Genomic DNA, 17,993 nt, shown 5'->3' on the forward strand with positions numbered 1-17,993 from the left:
TCAGCGCCCCCCCCGCCGGTTATGCAATACCCAGCGCCTAGCCCTACTGTACCACACTGCTCCCGTAGGGCGGGGGAGTGTGAAGGGAGGAGGAGAGGGGGTTCAATTCAAGCCTGGTCCAGCCCCTCTGACTCCGCTCCTGGAGGCGGCCATTGGCTGCGCGCAGCGAGCGCCGAGCCTTGATTGGGGCCGGGCCGCTGCCAGTCACCGCAAAGGCTGGCATGGGGACTGCGCGCTGTGAGGAGAGTACAGGACTGACCTACTAACACAGATCTCTCTCCGGCGGCGGCGCAGCAGCAGCAGCAGCAGCGGACGCGTTCGCTCCTCTCGCTGGCTGGCACGGCCGCTGCTTCCGCGGCGCGGAGGGGACAGCGTTCCGCAAGCACAGGACTGGGACAAGGAGCTTGCCGGGCGTCGCCCCCGCTGCCCGCGAGTTCTCCCGCCCCACTCCCCGCAGCCATCGGGAGGAAAACAGAGGCAAATGCAAACGGGCGGCTGGGAGGGCACAGGCGATTTCGTCCCCCGATTATGAAGGTAACGCCGCAGTGGCTTGTAGCCTTGCGCCCTGGCTCGGTCTGTGCGGCGCGTCCCGCCTGGCTCTCCACACTTCTCTCTGCGTGTAAATCTCTCCGTAGTTCGGTACAGACGTGTGTACGCGCTCGCTGGCTGTGTGTATCTATGTAACTTTTCCTAGCACGTCAAGTACTGGGACTCGCCACCTTAAGGTGGCCGCTTTGATTGCAGCGCCCTCGCGACAGCACGTAGACTTGGAGCTGCTGCTGCTTGTTTGCTGGCTTTGGATACGTTGTTGTTGCATAATATGTCTCCTTGTTGGAGGAAAATTGATGTTTTCATAGAGAAAAGCGCCAAGGACGTGTGATCTGAGGCGGATCCGCCTCACTCTGGGTGGGGAAAGTGGTATGTTTGGAGGAGTGGGAAGCAGCCGAGTGGGAATACGGGTTTTTCCTGCTAACAGAAGGTTAGTTACAGGAATTCTAGCACGGGAAGGAATTTAGAAAATGGCCTTTGGAAAATGTACATATTTTAGATTGAAACCCACCCCCCACACCCCTCAGACTCTTTATTTGTCTTCTGTGTAAGGAGCCGGAGGCAAGGCTTGTGGGGCTCGTTCTTTTGCACATTGCATAATCACATTGCACCGAGAAATGCTGCCAGGCATTTGTGTGTGATGCGTGTGCTTTGTGTGGGCAAGACTTGGGTGATTTTGGTGCGGGTGGGAAATTAAATAGTTAAATGCCGCCAGTGTTGTGTATTCCAACCAAAAATAGGGAGTTTTTGTGCCGATTGCCGGGGGCATTGTCACGTTGCGCTCGGGGTGGGAGTTTGTTATGCACGGAAACGAGTGCGTGTAACATTCAGTTCTCTCGTGTGTGTTAGATCAGTTTTTATTTGTTTTTGCCTTTCCCCTCACTCCGGTCGCTGGTTTTTCAGACGCTACGAGACCGATCTTTTCATAGTTCCTGGAAATGTTGCATTATGTAACCACAGAATTTGCTGGCAGTCAGGGTAGGGAGAGGGAGCTAATTAGGCAATTTTATAATTTCGCTACAAAAAAACTAGGACGATCTCGGGCTGAAACATGTCACTGAAACAGATTTTTGAAAGCGAGTTGAGCGAGGAAAGTAGTCCCGTGCTCAGTGAGGAGGTAACTCGTGCTTGCTGAATGTGTGTTATACACCCTCATTATGAAATGTGTGTTACTCTATATTTAGCCTCATCACATTTTCGCAATTGTGGCTTCATGTTGCTATTTCGGTCTGTTCCCCGGAGCTGGGCGCACGGACGTTCGGGGCTGAGGTTTTACCCACCCCGCGTTTGGATCGAGCTGTCGTTGGAGGAAGGCGTTTTGCCCAGACGCTGAGCATTTTGCTGGGCATTGCCTTTCATTTACCTTTTGTTTAGCAGGACGTTAGGGGATGGACGCGCGTTTTACCCGTGCCCCCCGCGCCGAAGGAGCGAGGTGGTCTGTCGCCTCCCTCCCTGATCGTAGCGACCCCTGAGGAAGTAAAACTCGGGGGAGGGAGTGTCCCATTCACATTCAATAGCGGCGGTTTAGAGTGGGCCCTGCGAAAAAGCTGATGTAGGTCAGTATTACAGCGCGGCTGAAGCCAGGCTGTGATGGGCTTCCGCCAGGCTGGGCGGCCCGGGACGCGTGCAGAGCGCAGGAGGACTCAAAATCGGTCCCCCGTGTATTCAGTAACAGTCTCGATCCGGCAAGCCGAGGGCGGAGACAGGCAGGATCGGGGCCGGGTCTTTACACGCGCTGCTACTGAGACGAGCGGGCGCCTGCCGTGGATGAGTTGAGTGCACGGGGTCGTTAAGGGGCCGAGGCTCCTTCCGTGGTGGCCGGGGCCCCACCCCCACCCCCGTTCGTCAGGGAGTGTTACTGGCGCACATCATGCATTCCCCGCGGCCCCTGCGGAGTCAGTGCAGCCACGGCGCGGGCGGGCGGGTGCCGGGGAGGGGCCGCCGCACGAGGCGTTGGTTAGTGCGACTCGGGAGGCAGAAGGCGCTGCCGCTCCGCATTCCTTTGTTCTGGCGCTGGGGACGGAGGGGGGCAGCCCGGGCCGGGCGCTAGCGCGGGGGGCAGCCGAGTGAGCCGGGCTCGCGCGGCGCTGGCGGGGCGCGAGCGGGAGGAGAACAGGCTGAGCCGGGGGCGGAATGCGTCGCCAGTCACGTAGTGTGTGTACTCGCCGCTCATTAGCGCGGAGCAGGAGGGGAGGGCGCCTCGCTCGCTCGCTCCCTCCCACCCTCCGTCGCCGGGCTGGGAATGGGAAGCTGCTCAGCAATTCCGCTCGCTCCCACGTTCTGCACTGCCCCGCCCAGCGCGCCCGCCTGCTCCCGCCTTTGTGCCGGGGTCGGCCTGGCTAGGGCGCCCCGTTGGCTCGCCCCGACCGCCTCTGCCCCCTGCTGCAGCTGAGTGCGCCGTCCAGCGAGAGAATGTCCCTGCTGCGGGAGACGAGAGGCGGGCAGCTTGCAGTCCGGCGCCTGGTCCTCGCGACGCGAGCTTCACTTGCTTCCACGCATCACACCCACTGACTAATGGAACTCGCCCGCACTTGATGCTGCGTGGAGAGGCTGGTTTGAGAGAAGTGGAGACTGAGGCACGTTTTGCCGTTTGAATGGGCGTGTGGTCTTTTGGGTTGGGCAGGAGAAAAAATAGAGGGCCAGAAGGTTTTCCCGTTTTCTCTTCCTCTTCGGGTCTCAGCGTAACTTTTCCACCGCCATTGACGTGATGGTGGGGTTGAATTGTTAACAGACCTCTTTTCAAGCCAATGCCCGTTATGCATTGGCGTCAAATAGATGTTAACAAAAAGAATTTTAAACAGTTTTGCTTTCTCAATGGCAGAGCCAAAGCACATGGAACTCAAGACACTTTTGGTTACATTCACTGGGCACTGGGTAGGATAAGGGCATAGCTTTCAATCTTTTCATCAAATCCTCGGGCTGGAAGGGACCCGGGGAAATCATTGAGTCCAGCTCCCTGCCTCAAGCAATATCATCCCAGCCAGGACTTTGTCAAGCTGGGACTTAAAAACCCATAGGGATGGAGATTCCGCCGCCTTTCTAGGCAACACATTCCAGTGCTTTACCACCCTTCTGGTGAAGAAGTCTTTCCTAATATCCAACCTGTTCTTTTGTGATGTCAAAATTTCAGTAGTTCTCCAAGTACCATATACTCTTCCAGGGGAGAAAAAAGAGAAATGTTTGTTTTTAAAACAAAATATTTATTTATTAAGAAGCAAAAAATCTCCAGTATTTTTTTTTCTTCACCAATTCATCCAGTATATGTTTTTTCCCTTTACCAGGTCATATGAAGTAACTCTGGCAAAACCCAAACTGAGAAGTTCTTGAATTTTAGTCTCTGTTAAAATCCATGAGATCAGGCTACTGCAACAATAAGCCACTTGTAAACACTTATCTCCAAACACCTAACAGTTTTGTTTGTGACCAAATGTCTTCTAGGTGCAAACCATCAAAATCAGTTAACCTGCGACCAAACTTCCAGAGCTGAAAATCTAGTTTAGTAACCCACTGTGGTATGTTAAATGTGAGAGCTCTAAGGAATAACTTACTAAAACATTTAAAACATCCCATGTCCTTGTAACATTCATGTTAACTTTCAGTTGCTGATTGCTGAATTTGACCTCAAACAGTGAGAGAGTATATATTTAGATGTATTGACAAATATGTTCAAATATCCTGTAACTATTCCTTATCCTTGCATCTTGATTTATCAAATTCAAGTATGTTCTCTCCAATTATCTGTATATAAAATCAATTTTGAATTTACCTTGCCCCACTGAGTAATTCATGCAACACAAAGCCTACAATAGAATAATCCTAAATGCATTATTCTCATGTCCTCAGTCAAAACATTGATTTAAAGAGGTATTTTGACTAAACAAGGATGCAGTTTTGTCCCCAGACATGATTTAAACCAAAAAAATTAAGGAATGCTGAGTAATGCTCATTCATGTATTGGCGCTAGCACAAACTCATGTAAAAGTGTTCACATTATAGGTATCTTTATTTGACTATAAGTAAGTTAACATTTTCCAGTTTTATCTGGCTTTACTTTCCATTTTTAGTTTTCTTCTATTTTTAACTTGTATTCTCTAAAGAGTTGTTAACTAGCTTTCAGGATATCTAGCTTCCTGGGTTTGCCCTTAAAGCTTCATGTTTCTGTTGGGAAAGTCATTTGCTAAGGAAATGATTTAAAAGGCGTCAAAAAGCTTACAGCCATCCCACAAGCAATATGAATTTACACAGCCTCTTCACAGCTTATCTTAGCCTATGAAGAAACAGTATTTGCGGTCCGTTGCCTGAAAAATTGTGGAACATACAGATACTGCTTTTGCTGATCATAGTATGAGTGTATGGCCTACGAAATATGCCAGTCACTGTTCGGCTTTCTCAAGAACTTATCTTGAAATTTAAACCAAAAAAAAATTATTTTGCTCATTTCAAACTGACTTACTTTGGCAAGTGGTTATACAAACAGCATTTATGCAATTTGTTTTTCCAGACAGCAACCCTGTTACCATAATTTTGTGAGCTGCACTTATAACATCACTGTGATGCAACAGCTGGAACAATAAAATCCTTTGTTTGAGTCTTAAGACACACTGTTAAGCAATATGTCTATCATGAGCTTACTAGATTCTTCCAGGTGACCTTGCTATGATAATTACAGGCAGTTATGAGATATAAATGTACTTAAAATATGTATAAAAAAGATGCAAATATAAGGCCAAATCATATATTCTTTTTCCAGAAAAAATGCCATTTGTTTTCAATGTTTAAAACCCATTTAAACATAATTGCACTGAAATATTTATAATTTTGAAGGATAGCAGTAGGGTGAGCATGACTGTCAAAAGTAACTTGAAAAATGAAGATATATTGAATTTGATTCTAAATCTGCTAGAAACAGTGCTACCGTTTCTTGATTTTCAATTTTACAAGGTATGCCTAAAAGTTACTAACATTAATATACTGTTTGACATCCTGCAGTGTTTTTTTCCTTTCATAACTTACACCAGAGTTGGTGCTTAGCCAAATTAGCATAACATAGAAATACTGAAAGACTTTTTAAATTCTAAGCATAGATATTACAGATGAAATTTTCTTTTCGGTTGGAGAAAAATACTTCTTTTACAATTTTGTTAGTTTTCCCTATAGTAGACTTACAGCATAAAACCATTGGCATTGAGCTGTCAGTAGGAACATTATATAATTTGATTATGGAGTAAAAACTGTCACAATAAATCTAAGATCATATTTTTATTACATATCATTTATTATTAACACACACTTAGATTCTTCTGTTGATAATATGTATTCTAAAGGAAGCCCACACTCATTGGAGAATAGACTCTTCATTGTTTTAACAAGTATAGGAAAGAATTTTCTCATCCCAGTGGTCGTAAATAGAAAATTAAATTGAAAGTCGTTTTAAAGGTTTCACAGCTTTTTATTCTGTTCTGGAAAATTTTCTATTTTCCTTCATGTATCCTATTTTAGTTACCATAACTTGCAGGGTTATGCACGTTTATGCATACGGCTTTGACTCAGGTTTCTGTTCTGTTGCTGAGTTTGTTGATTAGGGTACCTGCTGGAATGCCAAATGCAACCTCCCATGGAGCTTGCATCCCAAGTAGTTGAATGTAGGCCCCAGTCCTGCAACTGATTCTGTTGAAAGAACCCACTCTTCATTTTCATGGAGGCCAAGCAAAGTCCATGGCTTTGCATGGACACACTGGTCCAGGCACGTGGATCATCTTGCAGGATTGTGGTCTCCATTAGTTTCTATTTATGTTTCATTTGCAGTGTGGTTATACATTATTACATGTATGTTCTATTACAGTCATGATATTTCACATTTTTGCATGTCATTTTTTATATCAGAGATATAGGGCCAAATTTTCATCTGTTGTGCATTAGTATAGTACCACTGCCTTCAGTAAAACAACACTGGTTTCTACCATCTGGGGATCTGGCTCATATTCTGAGTTGGTGAGAATACAATACAATTAATACAGAAGAATGTTATTTGGTTTATGTATAATTGAAACAACATTCCATGATTATTTTTGTCTTGTGTTATTTGAGTCAGGGGAAAATAATGAAGCAAAAGAATATTTCCAGTGTTTAAAATTAACTAGGTTGTGATTTATGTTTTTGGAAGCCCTTTAATAGGAAAATAGTGGTCTTGTATAATCTAAAATGTTTGCTACAAAACAGCTAGGGGCGTAGGAAAGCTCTTATCATTGTATTCTTCATACTTTTAAGAATTATTTTTAGCTCCATTTAGTATTTTTTATAATCTATTGAAACTATAACAATGAAATATGTTTCATTATATCAGTATATCTTCACATGTACCTTTACAATGCCAGTTTATTATTAAGGTTGTTCCTGAGTACTCTGAGTTAGTGACACTATTTTTTCTAAAACAAGTCACTGAAGCAATGTATTGTAAAACTCAGACAAAGACAATAGAGAATTACATAGACTTTCCAAACAGATATGAAGATGATATAGGTCAAATATGGGCTACTAATCTTGAGTGATCCTTTGAGCAACAGCTATTTTTAACACACATTCAGTCCTCTCCAGATGATTTTATTTGCATAATTTGTGTTATTAACCTTTGAGAAGCAACCTGTATTTTAGTGAGTTAATCTGTAATTATTAAGATAAACAGTAACAGAAGAATGTTTCATAACAATGAAGGCCTTTCATAAGAATTCAACCTTGTGGGTACAGCTTCAAGTTGGACAGAATGGAAGTAGTGTAATATTTCTGTTGCCTTAATCAGCTTGTTACAGGTTGAACCTTTCAAAACCGGCACCCTTGGGACCTGACCGGTACTACACAAGAGAATTTTCAGGACCATGGGAGGTCAATATTGTCTGGCAGCATTACCAACACTTCCACTGCTTATTGGTCTCCAGGTGAGGTTTTTCCTGGAAAAACTAGGCTTTTGTCAGGAAAAACTGCAAAATGTCTACATGCAAAATGTGCTTTGTCAATAGTTTCTTGACAAAACCTGGCACATCCAGTGGCAGCATTATACCTCTCCCCATTCAGGTATAACACCTCTCTTGACAGTGTTCTGTGGACAAAACAGCCACGTAGATGCTCTAGGGCCTGTTTGTCAACAGACACGGCTTCTGGTTCACAGGGCAGCCCTGTTTGCAGAGCTTCCAGTGAGCCATTCTGTCGAGAGAGGGCCAGGGAGTCTGGCTGCTCTCTGTCCACAGAATACATTGCTCTTTTGATCTGATTTTATGTGTAGACACAATCTATTTTTGCCGGGAAATCCATTCCAAAAGTCACTTCTGTCAATGGAGGCTTCTTGTGTAGATGTAGCCTTATATTTAGGGGTAAATTACAGCTAATCAATAGCACAGAACACTGAAAGCCAGAACTGATGACTGCAAACACACGTTTTAGGACCACAGGAAACTTGGTCACACCCACGATAAGTGGTCATCCAGCTAACTAAAATCATTGACTAAATTGACGCGGCTCGTCCAGACGCGGCTCCTTTTCTAAAGGACCCCGGCTACTTTGAAGTCCCGTTATTCCTATCTGCTCATAGGAATAAGGGGACTTCAAAGTAGGCGGGGTCCTTTCGAAAAGGAGCCCCGTCTGAATGAGCCACGTGGCGGCGAACCTTGTCAATTTTGAAGTGCCGCGGCCGCCCACATGCTAATGAGGCGCTGAATAGGTATTTCAGCACTTCATTAGTAAACTTCAAAATGGCCATTTGCATGGCCATTTCGAAGATTTTGGCTAGTGTAGACATAGCCAAAATGTTTCCTCTTGTGTGAAAACGTCGTAATGAGTATTACACTGATCTGTAATTTAATTATGGATTTAATATTAAGTCTTTAATGATAGAAGATGCCCATTGGTTTGAGAGAGGTGTGTTATGTCCACAGGACTAAAAATGGTAGATAACATATATTTTACTATATTTCCTATGTAACCTTGAATAGCTACTCATCCATATGTTGTAAGGCTGTTCATCAGTATGGTCCCAAGAAAGCTAAACCAAATGGGTCAACTGAGCCACAAACCTGCATTAGGACTGACATTTTGCATTCACTCAAGACAGTGGCAAAACTTCCACTCATCCTGAATGGGGCCACATCTAAAAGAAAGTAGATTATCTTGAATGCCTTCAAGGGGGCTTGGCCCAGGCCACAGGGGCCAGATCCTCAGTTGGGGAAAATGGTCATAGTGGAACTGTGATATTTTAAGCAAGGTGAAGATCTGGCCGCAGGGCAGTGGCAATACATGGCACTGTGATTTGGCTATTACCTGTAAGGGGTAGCTTTACAGTGGCTTCAAATTATGGAAGAGATGTGGTTCATCAGACCCATTTGTTAGTTCAGGTTATGTCTACAATACAGGCTAAGGATGTGATTCCCCCTCCTCACCTACATATACTGGTGTCAGGCACGGTAGCCTGGTGGTACCAGTGAAAGCACGTCCCAGCTGACTAAAGTACATAGTTACCAGGCTCAGGCACATTCATACTCCGTATGGTTCAGCCATGCCACTGCTGCTATTACGTATATTGCCGCTGTTAAACTCCTATATATATATTTGTGCTCTCTCTGTGAGAACTAATATTATTGTGTTTGCGTGAACAGGAGACTCACATATGTATTTTGTCATCTTAAATACAGGGATTGGTTGTCTGCTCCCTTTTGAATTCTGCCTTCAGTTTCACCAGCTGTATAATGCAAATGATAATTCTTCTTCACTTTATTAAGATATTTGGATCACATCATCAGCAAATATTTTTCAAGTGTTTTGAAGATGCACAGTGCTAATTAATTTGTTTGTTGGAAGTTTTGGGTACAAAAGGGTTATTGGGTTGAGTGCCTGTAAATGCCAGTGTTTCTGGGTTGTGAAGAGACTTTAAAATAATTAAGGTGTCCTGTGACAGGATGCTGGCAATAGCATATCTAATGATAACTATGCAAAACATTGAAAATAGGAATTGGCAATCTAAATATATGCACTTAAATTTAGTTTGCTTGGTTGGTTGATTTAGCAAATTGTTTATCTTATACTTGACAGTGTTTATTTAAATACACACTGAGAAGTCAGTGACAGAATACATAGTTCTCACTTTACAAATGTTAGAAATGAATATTCTGTAGTAGTCTTGCTCTTGGGAGGACTCTTAAGATTTGTAGACTTTTTGGTTTTAGAAAATTTTTAGAGAGATTCAGAGCAAGTCTTTGAAACTGTGTTCATTTAGTCTAGTGCAATCATCACCAGAATGTTAGGGGAAGAGAATTAAATAATTGCCAGAACTGCCGAGGGGAGACAGTTTCTCCAAGTCACCCCATTTGAGAGTTTCCTCCAAAGTAATAGACATCTGGACCCAGTTTCAGTGAGAGGTGTTGGACCTAGGGCACAGTTTGGGGACCTGCCATTAATAGCGTGAGGAGTGATTTGCTTGCACCAGTGGGCCCCACATCCCGCTGTCACTGATGCTAGCAACTTTACACGACCAAAAAACCCAGCGTGAAATTTTACCGTAGACCACATAATTCCTCTCTGTGGTCCTGAATACCGTCTGTGTTAAACAACACTGTACAGACATTTTTAAGAATTTAATCATAGATATAATGCAATTTATTTTTGATAAATATATAAAAGAATTGCTAAGGAACATACATCTTGTTCAATAAAGCAATATGGGTCATATTATGGTTTGGGAAACACACATGTGTAAGTGGGAACCACAAGTGTGTATTCCAGCACAGAATTGATCACCATGATTGTATTAGAATGAACAAAGGGAGTAAAAATTATGACCCAGTCCTGTAACTCTTTTGCTCACTTAAGTATATAATATGAGCATGTGAGTAAAGCTGCATAATCAGAACCTTATAGTATCTTGAGACTGAGTGCTTCAATATTTTAAAATCCATGGATAAATTAACATTGCATGGCTTCTGTGTAGATCATTTCTTGTTTCATTATCATTAATTTGTGAGAACAGTCATACTAGCTCTTGAATCTGAGTGTGCGCCTATTGGAGTCCAATGGCAGAATTTCACTGGAGCAGGATTGGGTTTGTAATTACGTTAATAGGGTTGAGTGCTATTACATTGTTGTATTGGCACTCAGTGCCATTAACGTCAACCAACCCAATAAATAATTAAATAAATAAAAACCCTCAGCAGTGACTAATGTACAGCAGTATTAAATGTTGGTTTTAGAATACTTTATGAGGGAGTGATAAAGTAATTGCAAAATTAATCATAAGGGAAAATACTAGAATAAATTTGAAATGTAGTCAGAGGAATCATTACAGTTCATTAGTTTATGTGTAAATACTCATGTTTTCCAGTGGAATTATAAAATAAAATTGAAGTGAAGTGAAATGGCTGTTTTTATTGAAGGCATTTTGCCATAATGATCAGATGGAATTTAGTTTGTTTACAGACTCTGTATTGGACTGAGCCACAAGGAAACCCATTAACAGAGAGGGGGCTTAGTTCTCTGTTTGTATAACTGCAGTTTTCATTAAAATGATACAGATGTTCAGGGAAGAGCATCTTCACTGTGGCTGCCGAGCCCATTAAGTTTTCAGATGGGCAGCAGCAAGCAGAGTTGGGCCGGGGTGCAGCAGGGCCTGGCGGGAGGGGCAGCTGGGTCACCCTGTGGGCAGTGGAGATGCAGCAGGGCCCAGCGGGAGGGTGCAGCAACTGGGCAGTAATTGTTGTTTTCGACTTGCGTTATTTCAAAAAATGCAGAAGTTGAAATGGTGTAAGTCAGGTGTCGACTGTACAGGGAAGGAGTACATATGAATGTTATGTGCAAAAGCACCCTTGTTTTGAAGACATGTTTACCTTAGACATGGACTTGTGAACAATCCTTCTCTCTTTCTTCTTATTCTTACCAAACATGATAGTAGTATGCACAAGATGCAGCATGGCCAAAACAAGAGATATGGTTGCTTAAACAAACAGACTATGTCTCCTTGGAATGCCCCAATCTGCAGAAGTCCTGAGAAGCATGAACTCTACAGTAAACAAAAAATTATATCCCACCCTGTTTGGGATTTTTGTTTTCTTGTTTGTCCTTGTTTTTGCTTCAGTATTAACTGAAGCATGAATATTGCCCTCCAGAACTAAATATGAAATTGCAATCATGGCAAACTCTCAGCTCTAAGTGACTCACAAGGTGGTTGTGAATAACTGAATTTTCAATATTCAGTATTTGGATGGATTTGTAATCATTCTGATCCTACCAATTATCTGTCTACTATTACTTCTACTACTGTTAATATTTTATTATTATTGGCCCTAATTTTTCATAATATGGTGCTGCCCCAAAGCTTCTTTCAGAATGGACTAGGGTTTCAGTTGAATTGTGTACAAAAATATATAAAGACTGTGGTCTTTGCCTTGAAACACAATCAAGTGAAAGACAAAAAATCAACTGAAAGACAAAACACTATGCTCCCACAGTACAAAAGAAGGGCAGGGTGGAGGGCTGTGGGGGGTGAAGATGACAATAATAGCAAGTAATCAGATCATGTTTTCTCTTAAGATGGCTTTGTGTATAGCTTGATATTTACAAATAATGTGCAGATAAATAATCAACAAATTGCTCTTCTGGGCCGCGTCTACACGTGCACGCTACTTCGAAGTAGCGGCACCAACTTCGAAATAGCTCCTGTCACGGCTACATGTGTTGGGCGCTATTTCGAAGTTGAAATCGACGTTAGGCGGCGAGACGTCGAAGTCACTAACCCCATGAGGGGATGGGAATAGCGCCCTACTTCAAAGTTGAACATCGAAGTAGGGCACATGTAGACGATCCGTGTCCCGCAACATTGAAATAGCGGGGTCCGCCATGGCGGCCATCAACTGAGGGGTTGAGAGATGCTCTCTCTCCAGCCCCTGCGGGGCTCTATGGTCACCGTGTGCAGCAGCCCTTAGCTCAGGGCTTCTGGCTGCTGCTGCTGCAGCTGGGGATCCATGCTGCATGCACACAGTCTGCAACCAGTTGTCGGCTCTGTGGATCTTGTGTTGTTTAGTGCAACTGTGTCTGGGAGGGGCCCTTTAAGGGAGCAGCTTGTTGTTGAGTCCGCCCTGTGACCCTGTCTGCAGCTGTTCCTGGCACCCTTATTTCGATGTGTGCTACTTGGGCGTGTAGACGTTCCCTCGCAGTGCCTATTTCGATGTGGTGCTGCCCAACGTCGAAGTTGAACGTCGACGTTGCCAGCCCTGGAGGATGTGTAGACGTTATTCATCGAAATAGAGTATTTCGATGTCGGTACATCGAAATAAGCTATTTTGATGTAGCGTGCACGTGTAGACGTAGCCCTGGAGTATTTCAATGCCTAATAACTGTAAGTAGACCTTGAAGTTCCACCCTGTACTATACAGCACATAAATGAATGGGATACAGGCTTGTATGTACATAAGTATCCCTTTGCTTCATGGTGTCAGTATCCGGTATCTGCTTTTGATTTCAGTTATTTACCAGTTTTAGAGTTTACTTAGATCTTCGAATCATTCAGTTCTGATCCAACTCACAGTGAAAGTCCGTTGTGTCTCACTAGCTTCAATAAGAGTTAGATCAGAGTCTTAAAGAATAAATTCATAACTTGTGGTAAAGATGTGTGTTTCACTGATACCTAATAGAAAGGGTATACTGTTTCACATTATGTACTTTAGAAAGTGGATACATTTCCTTAGGGGAGAGCCAAAGGGTATTGAATGACTTGAATAAATATAGTGATTGCCAGTGTACATAATGTACCAAGGTAGTTGCTAGTCAGTATTCTTTTGATCCAGTAATACCAGTGCTACAGAATAATGTGAATTGTAACCTGTGCATTTTATTTTACATCACAATGGCTGTGTCTACATGTAAACGGGCCTTTCTAAAGGACACCCTGATTCCGAAAGCCCCTTCTTCCCATTTGGTTTTGGTTTTCTACACGGGCCGTGTGCGTTCCGAAAGTGGCACTTTTGAATCACACACAGCTGCTATTATGCTAATTAGGTGCTTGCAGTGCCTTATTAGCATCTTCTGAAATCCTTCATTAACGTGCCTCCTCCACAACGGGGGGAACTAGTGTAGACATGAGCTTAAAGTCAAAGGATGATCATTCTGGAAATGACTTCAATTTCCAGTCAAACAGATAGTTACAGCTCCTGTAACACATTATGTGAGAAGTTTAAACTTGTTACCTATATTTGAAGCATTCTCACTCATTTGAAGAAAAGCATGTTAAAATCCATGTGTTCATCACTGAATTTTTAATGGTATTATCATATATTCAGTTAAACCAGTGCTAAAATATAGCATTGTAAATTGAATGGCTGAACCATAGTGGATTTTATATGAAGTTGTGTATTTGTGGTGGTGATTTTTCTTTCTTTAAAGGCCTGATATAAAGGTTTAACTTAATGGAATAACTCCCATTGACTTCATCATGGACTTATATATCAGGCTACATGTGTAGTTACTTGTATATTAGATACATTTCTGCTTTTCAAGCACTGTTGTTGCTGGGAATCGTTAGTGTGGTTAATAAAATGGTTATCCCTTGACTTCATTTTCTACTCGGAATTTATCAACAACAGTTAGTTATAACCCAGTAACCAACCACGGATTATAGGAAAGTCTGTTTAGCTGTTCTATTAAATGTGTGCATTTTTCATGACAGAGGAATTGGCCTGGTTTGGTGGAACAGAACACAGCTTGAAACCCAGGTCTTTCTGCTCCTAGATTAATTGTTATTAGATCACTCACTTCACTTTAGCCTTCCGGAAAAGATTAGAGAAACTAGCAGAATGCAATTAATTTATTTTTTTGTAACTTTCCCAGCTGATAAAGTTAAAATTGGTTTAATTAGTCATTGTAAAAACACACCCAAGAAGTACCAATATTGAGCTAACATGACTGATTTTTCTTTTAAATATACTGACATCATACAGAGTCATTGCTATGTGGATAGTTGTGGAAAAGCAGTTGTTCCTGGTAAAACCAATTTAACAAGACATAGCTAACCATGGCAAATTTGTAAGGGGGAACTGTGTCTAAGATCAAAAATAAATGTTGTCATGAGAACAGAGTATTTTTGTATTTATATGAATTAAATAGTACAAAATGCCAACTTAAATGCTAAGTCAAATATTAATGACAAAGTGTCCGGAATTAAAGGTTAAGCTTGTTTCTTTAGTTGATGGTCACTTTTTAGATTTAAACTTCTGTTGTAATTTTGTGCAGTGTTTTGCAACACTCACACATCTTTAAGTGTTGCTAAATTGCACTGTGGTATAGGAAACTCATATTTCAAATGAGAATCATATCAATAAATTGTTATCCTAATTCAATTTCACTACTCAATAGTCTTTTTTTAATTAGGGATAAGAGATCAGTTGTGTGTAATATATTTTTTTTGGTATTGTTGGCTTTTTATAAAGATTGACATATTTCTCAGAATTATGTAACAACTTACTTAAACTCAGTTATATCAATGCAATCAGGGAAGGAAGTGTTCTTGAAAGTCACATGATCAGTGTCTACACTAGATGCAAAAATACTATGGCCGTGCCCGCATTGGCCCCTCCTTTCGGAATGGCTATGGTAATGTGGCACTTTGGAATATGCTAATGAGGTTCTGCTATGAATATGCAGCTCGTCATTAGTATAATGGTGGCCACACATGCTTCGAAACTGCTGGTTTCAAAATGCATGCCACCTGCATAGCCAGGAGCCTTTCAAAACGGCCTCCTGATTTCAAAAGGCCCCTGGCTAGACAGGTGGTGTGCATTTCGAAACGAGCAGCTTCAGAGCACGCATGGCCACCATTATGATAATAAGGCACTGCATATTCATATCAGCGCCTCATTAGCATATTCCAAAGTGCCACATTACCATAGCCCTTCCGAAAGGAGGGGCCACAGCCTATCTGTTTTAAAATTAGTTCTTTTTATGCACTGAATAGCTGAAATGTTTAATGTCATTTTTAAAGCAATGAAAAAAGCATTCTAACTCCTTTAAATCAGCCTGGGATAATTTTAATTAGTAATGCACCCAAATATATAACATTTCTAAATCACCCACCACCTCTGCTTTTAGAAGACATGTCTGTCTTTGGAGGAAGAAGATACTTTTCAGCACTGCTAATCGATGTGTCCAGTCATCTGCTAGTGTAGAAGCTGAAGTCGGTCAGTGATGTAATGGAAAATTCTATGACAATGTTATTGTCAAATCAAAAACAAATGTTTCTTTTATTGCTTTTCTTTGGATCACATTTTACTTGCTTTGAAAACGGGAACCATTATTTTTATTTGTTTAATTGTGTAGTGGAGGGAGAAGAAAGCTGCTAGGTGGCTACATAGAGTGAGCTGGATCATTTTAAGTGTTGAGCTTCTTTTGTATTCTAGTAGGTTTAATGAGTCAATCATTATTCTAAATTAAGTAGTTTGAAAGTAACATTCTGAAGCAGAAAATCAGCAATAAGAAGGTAATAATTGGTGCTTTTATTTATTACAGGTTACTTAGAAGGTTCCCATTGCATCTCTCAAGAAGTAAATTGGAGCTGAACATGCTAATGTTTGATAATATGAAGCAAAAGGAATAATGCATATGGATTTAAAATTACTGCGTTTATTAGATTGTTATGGTTTGAGAAGCACCAGGAAAATTGCTCACTCTGTTACTCGTCAGAGATCGGCTAAAAATTGTTTCTGATGCAGCTGAGAAAAATGCAGACCATTAAAAAGGAACAGGCACCTGTTGACACAAGTAGCAACATGGACAAAATCATGGTGCTTAATTCTGCTTTAACAGATGTGCCTGAAGACTTGACTGCAAATGAAGACATAATACTTAATGAAGGAAATGGTGGAAAAAACAAATCTTCATCATGTCGGAGAAAACGGGAATTCATTCCAGATGAAAAGAAAGATGCTATGTATTGGGAAAAGAGACGAAAAAATAATGAAGCTGCCAAAAGATCTCGTGAAAAACGACGACTAAATGACCTTGTCTTAGAGAACAAACTAATTGCATTAGGAGAGGAGAATGCCACCTTAAAGGCTGAGCTGCTTTCATTGAAGCTAAAGTTCGGTTTAATTAGCTCTGCAGCATATGCCCAAGAGATACAGAAGCTCAGTAATTCAACAGCTGTATATTTCCAGGACTATCAAACTTCCAAATCAAATATTAACTCATTTGTGGATGAACATGAACCATCTATAGTGGGCAGTAGTTGTATTTCTGTCATCAAACACTCTCCACAAAGCTCTTTGTCTGATGTGTCTGAAGTATCCTCTGTAGAGCATACTCAGGCAAGTCCTGTACAAAACAATTGCAGAAGTCCTGAAAATAAGTTTCAAGTTATAAAGCAGGAGCCTATGGAACTGGAGAACTATGCAAGAGAGTCAAGAGATGATAGAGGCCCCTATCCAGCATCCATATTTCCAAACTACATGGTAAGAAATTTTAATGGGTACTCACATTCCCCTCCTCTGCTGCAAGTTAATAGGTCTTCCAGTAATTCTCCAAGAACTTCAGAAGCTGATGATGTAGTTGTAGGAAAGTCATCTGATGGAGAAGATGAGCAGCAGGTCCCTAAAGGTCCAATTCATTCCCCAGTTGAACTTAAAAATGTTCATGCAATAGTAAAAGTTCCAGAGGTGAACTCTTCTGCACTGCCTCACAAGCTACGAATTAAGGCCAAAGTCATGCAAATCAAAGTGGAAGCGACAGATAATGACTATGATGCTCCACAGAAACTATCATCTCCAGTTGACATGACATCTAAGAGACATTTTGAGCTTGAAAAGCACAATGCACAAAACTTGGTGCATTCTTCTCACACTCCTTTCTCTGTTCAAGTGACTAATATCCAAGACTGGTCTCTCAAACCAGAGCACTGGCACCCAAAGGAACTCAATGTAAAGATTCAGAGTGGTTGCAAAACTGGAGTTGAAATTAAAGACGATGCCTACAAAGTATCTGAATCAGAGAACTTGTATTTGAAGCAGGGCATAGCAAACTTATCAGCAGAGGTTGCTTCACTTAAAAGACTTATAACTACACAACAAATCTCTGCTTCAGACTCTGGTTAAGTTACTACTGAAGAAAGGATTATTGTTTTCAAGGATGTCATTTGCGGTAGATCAATATGTTTTGTATTATGCTGAATTTTCACTGGACTTGTGATGTCATTTCACTGTAATGTTCACATAATGTCTGATTGATGGTGTCTTTTTGTGCACAAATAATGATGAAGAGTAGATTGTGTTATGATTACTATGCCTTGTGTATAGTCAAGTAGCCTGTATGGGGGCTGTATATAGTGAATCTTTTTTTCCCCATGTTGTTGTTGTTCTATTATAAGGTGTGCAAGTTACCAGTTACAATAAAATGTTGGTGACAAACACAGAACATCTACTCCAGAT

General features: G+C 41.8%; 1 protein-coding gene across 3 annotated transcripts; it reads left to right on the top strand.

Moving 5' to 3' along the window:
• The first annotated feature begins 217 nt into the window (after nt 1–217).
• Nucleotides 218–17,993, top strand: NFIL3 (nuclear factor, interleukin 3 regulated). 3 transcript variants are annotated; one of them, XM_074995044.1, is made up of 2 exons: nt 218–534; nt 16,081–17,993. In XM_074995044.1, the coding sequence occupies exon 2, from the start codon at nt 16,278–16,280 to the stop codon at nt 17,658–17,660; it is 1,383 nt and encodes a 460-aa protein (XP_074851145.1). In that variant the 5' UTR covers nt 218–534; nt 16,081–16,277; the 3' UTR covers nt 17,661–17,993. The 3 variants fall into 3 exon arrangements, with proteins under 3 accessions (XP_074851145.1, XP_074851149.1, XP_074851146.1); XM_074995048.1 differs by lacking the exon at nt 218–534 and adding an exon at nt 959–979; XM_074995045.1 differs by lacking the exon at nt 218–534 and adding an exon at nt 2,707–3,125.

The sequence above is a fragment of the Carettochelys insculpta genome, chromosome 5, assembly GCF_033958435.1.
Source record: "Carettochelys insculpta isolate YL-2023 chromosome 5, ASM3395843v1, whole genome shotgun sequence".
NCBI classification, from domain to species: Eukaryota; Metazoa; Chordata; order Testudines; family Carettochelyidae; genus Carettochelys; species Carettochelys insculpta.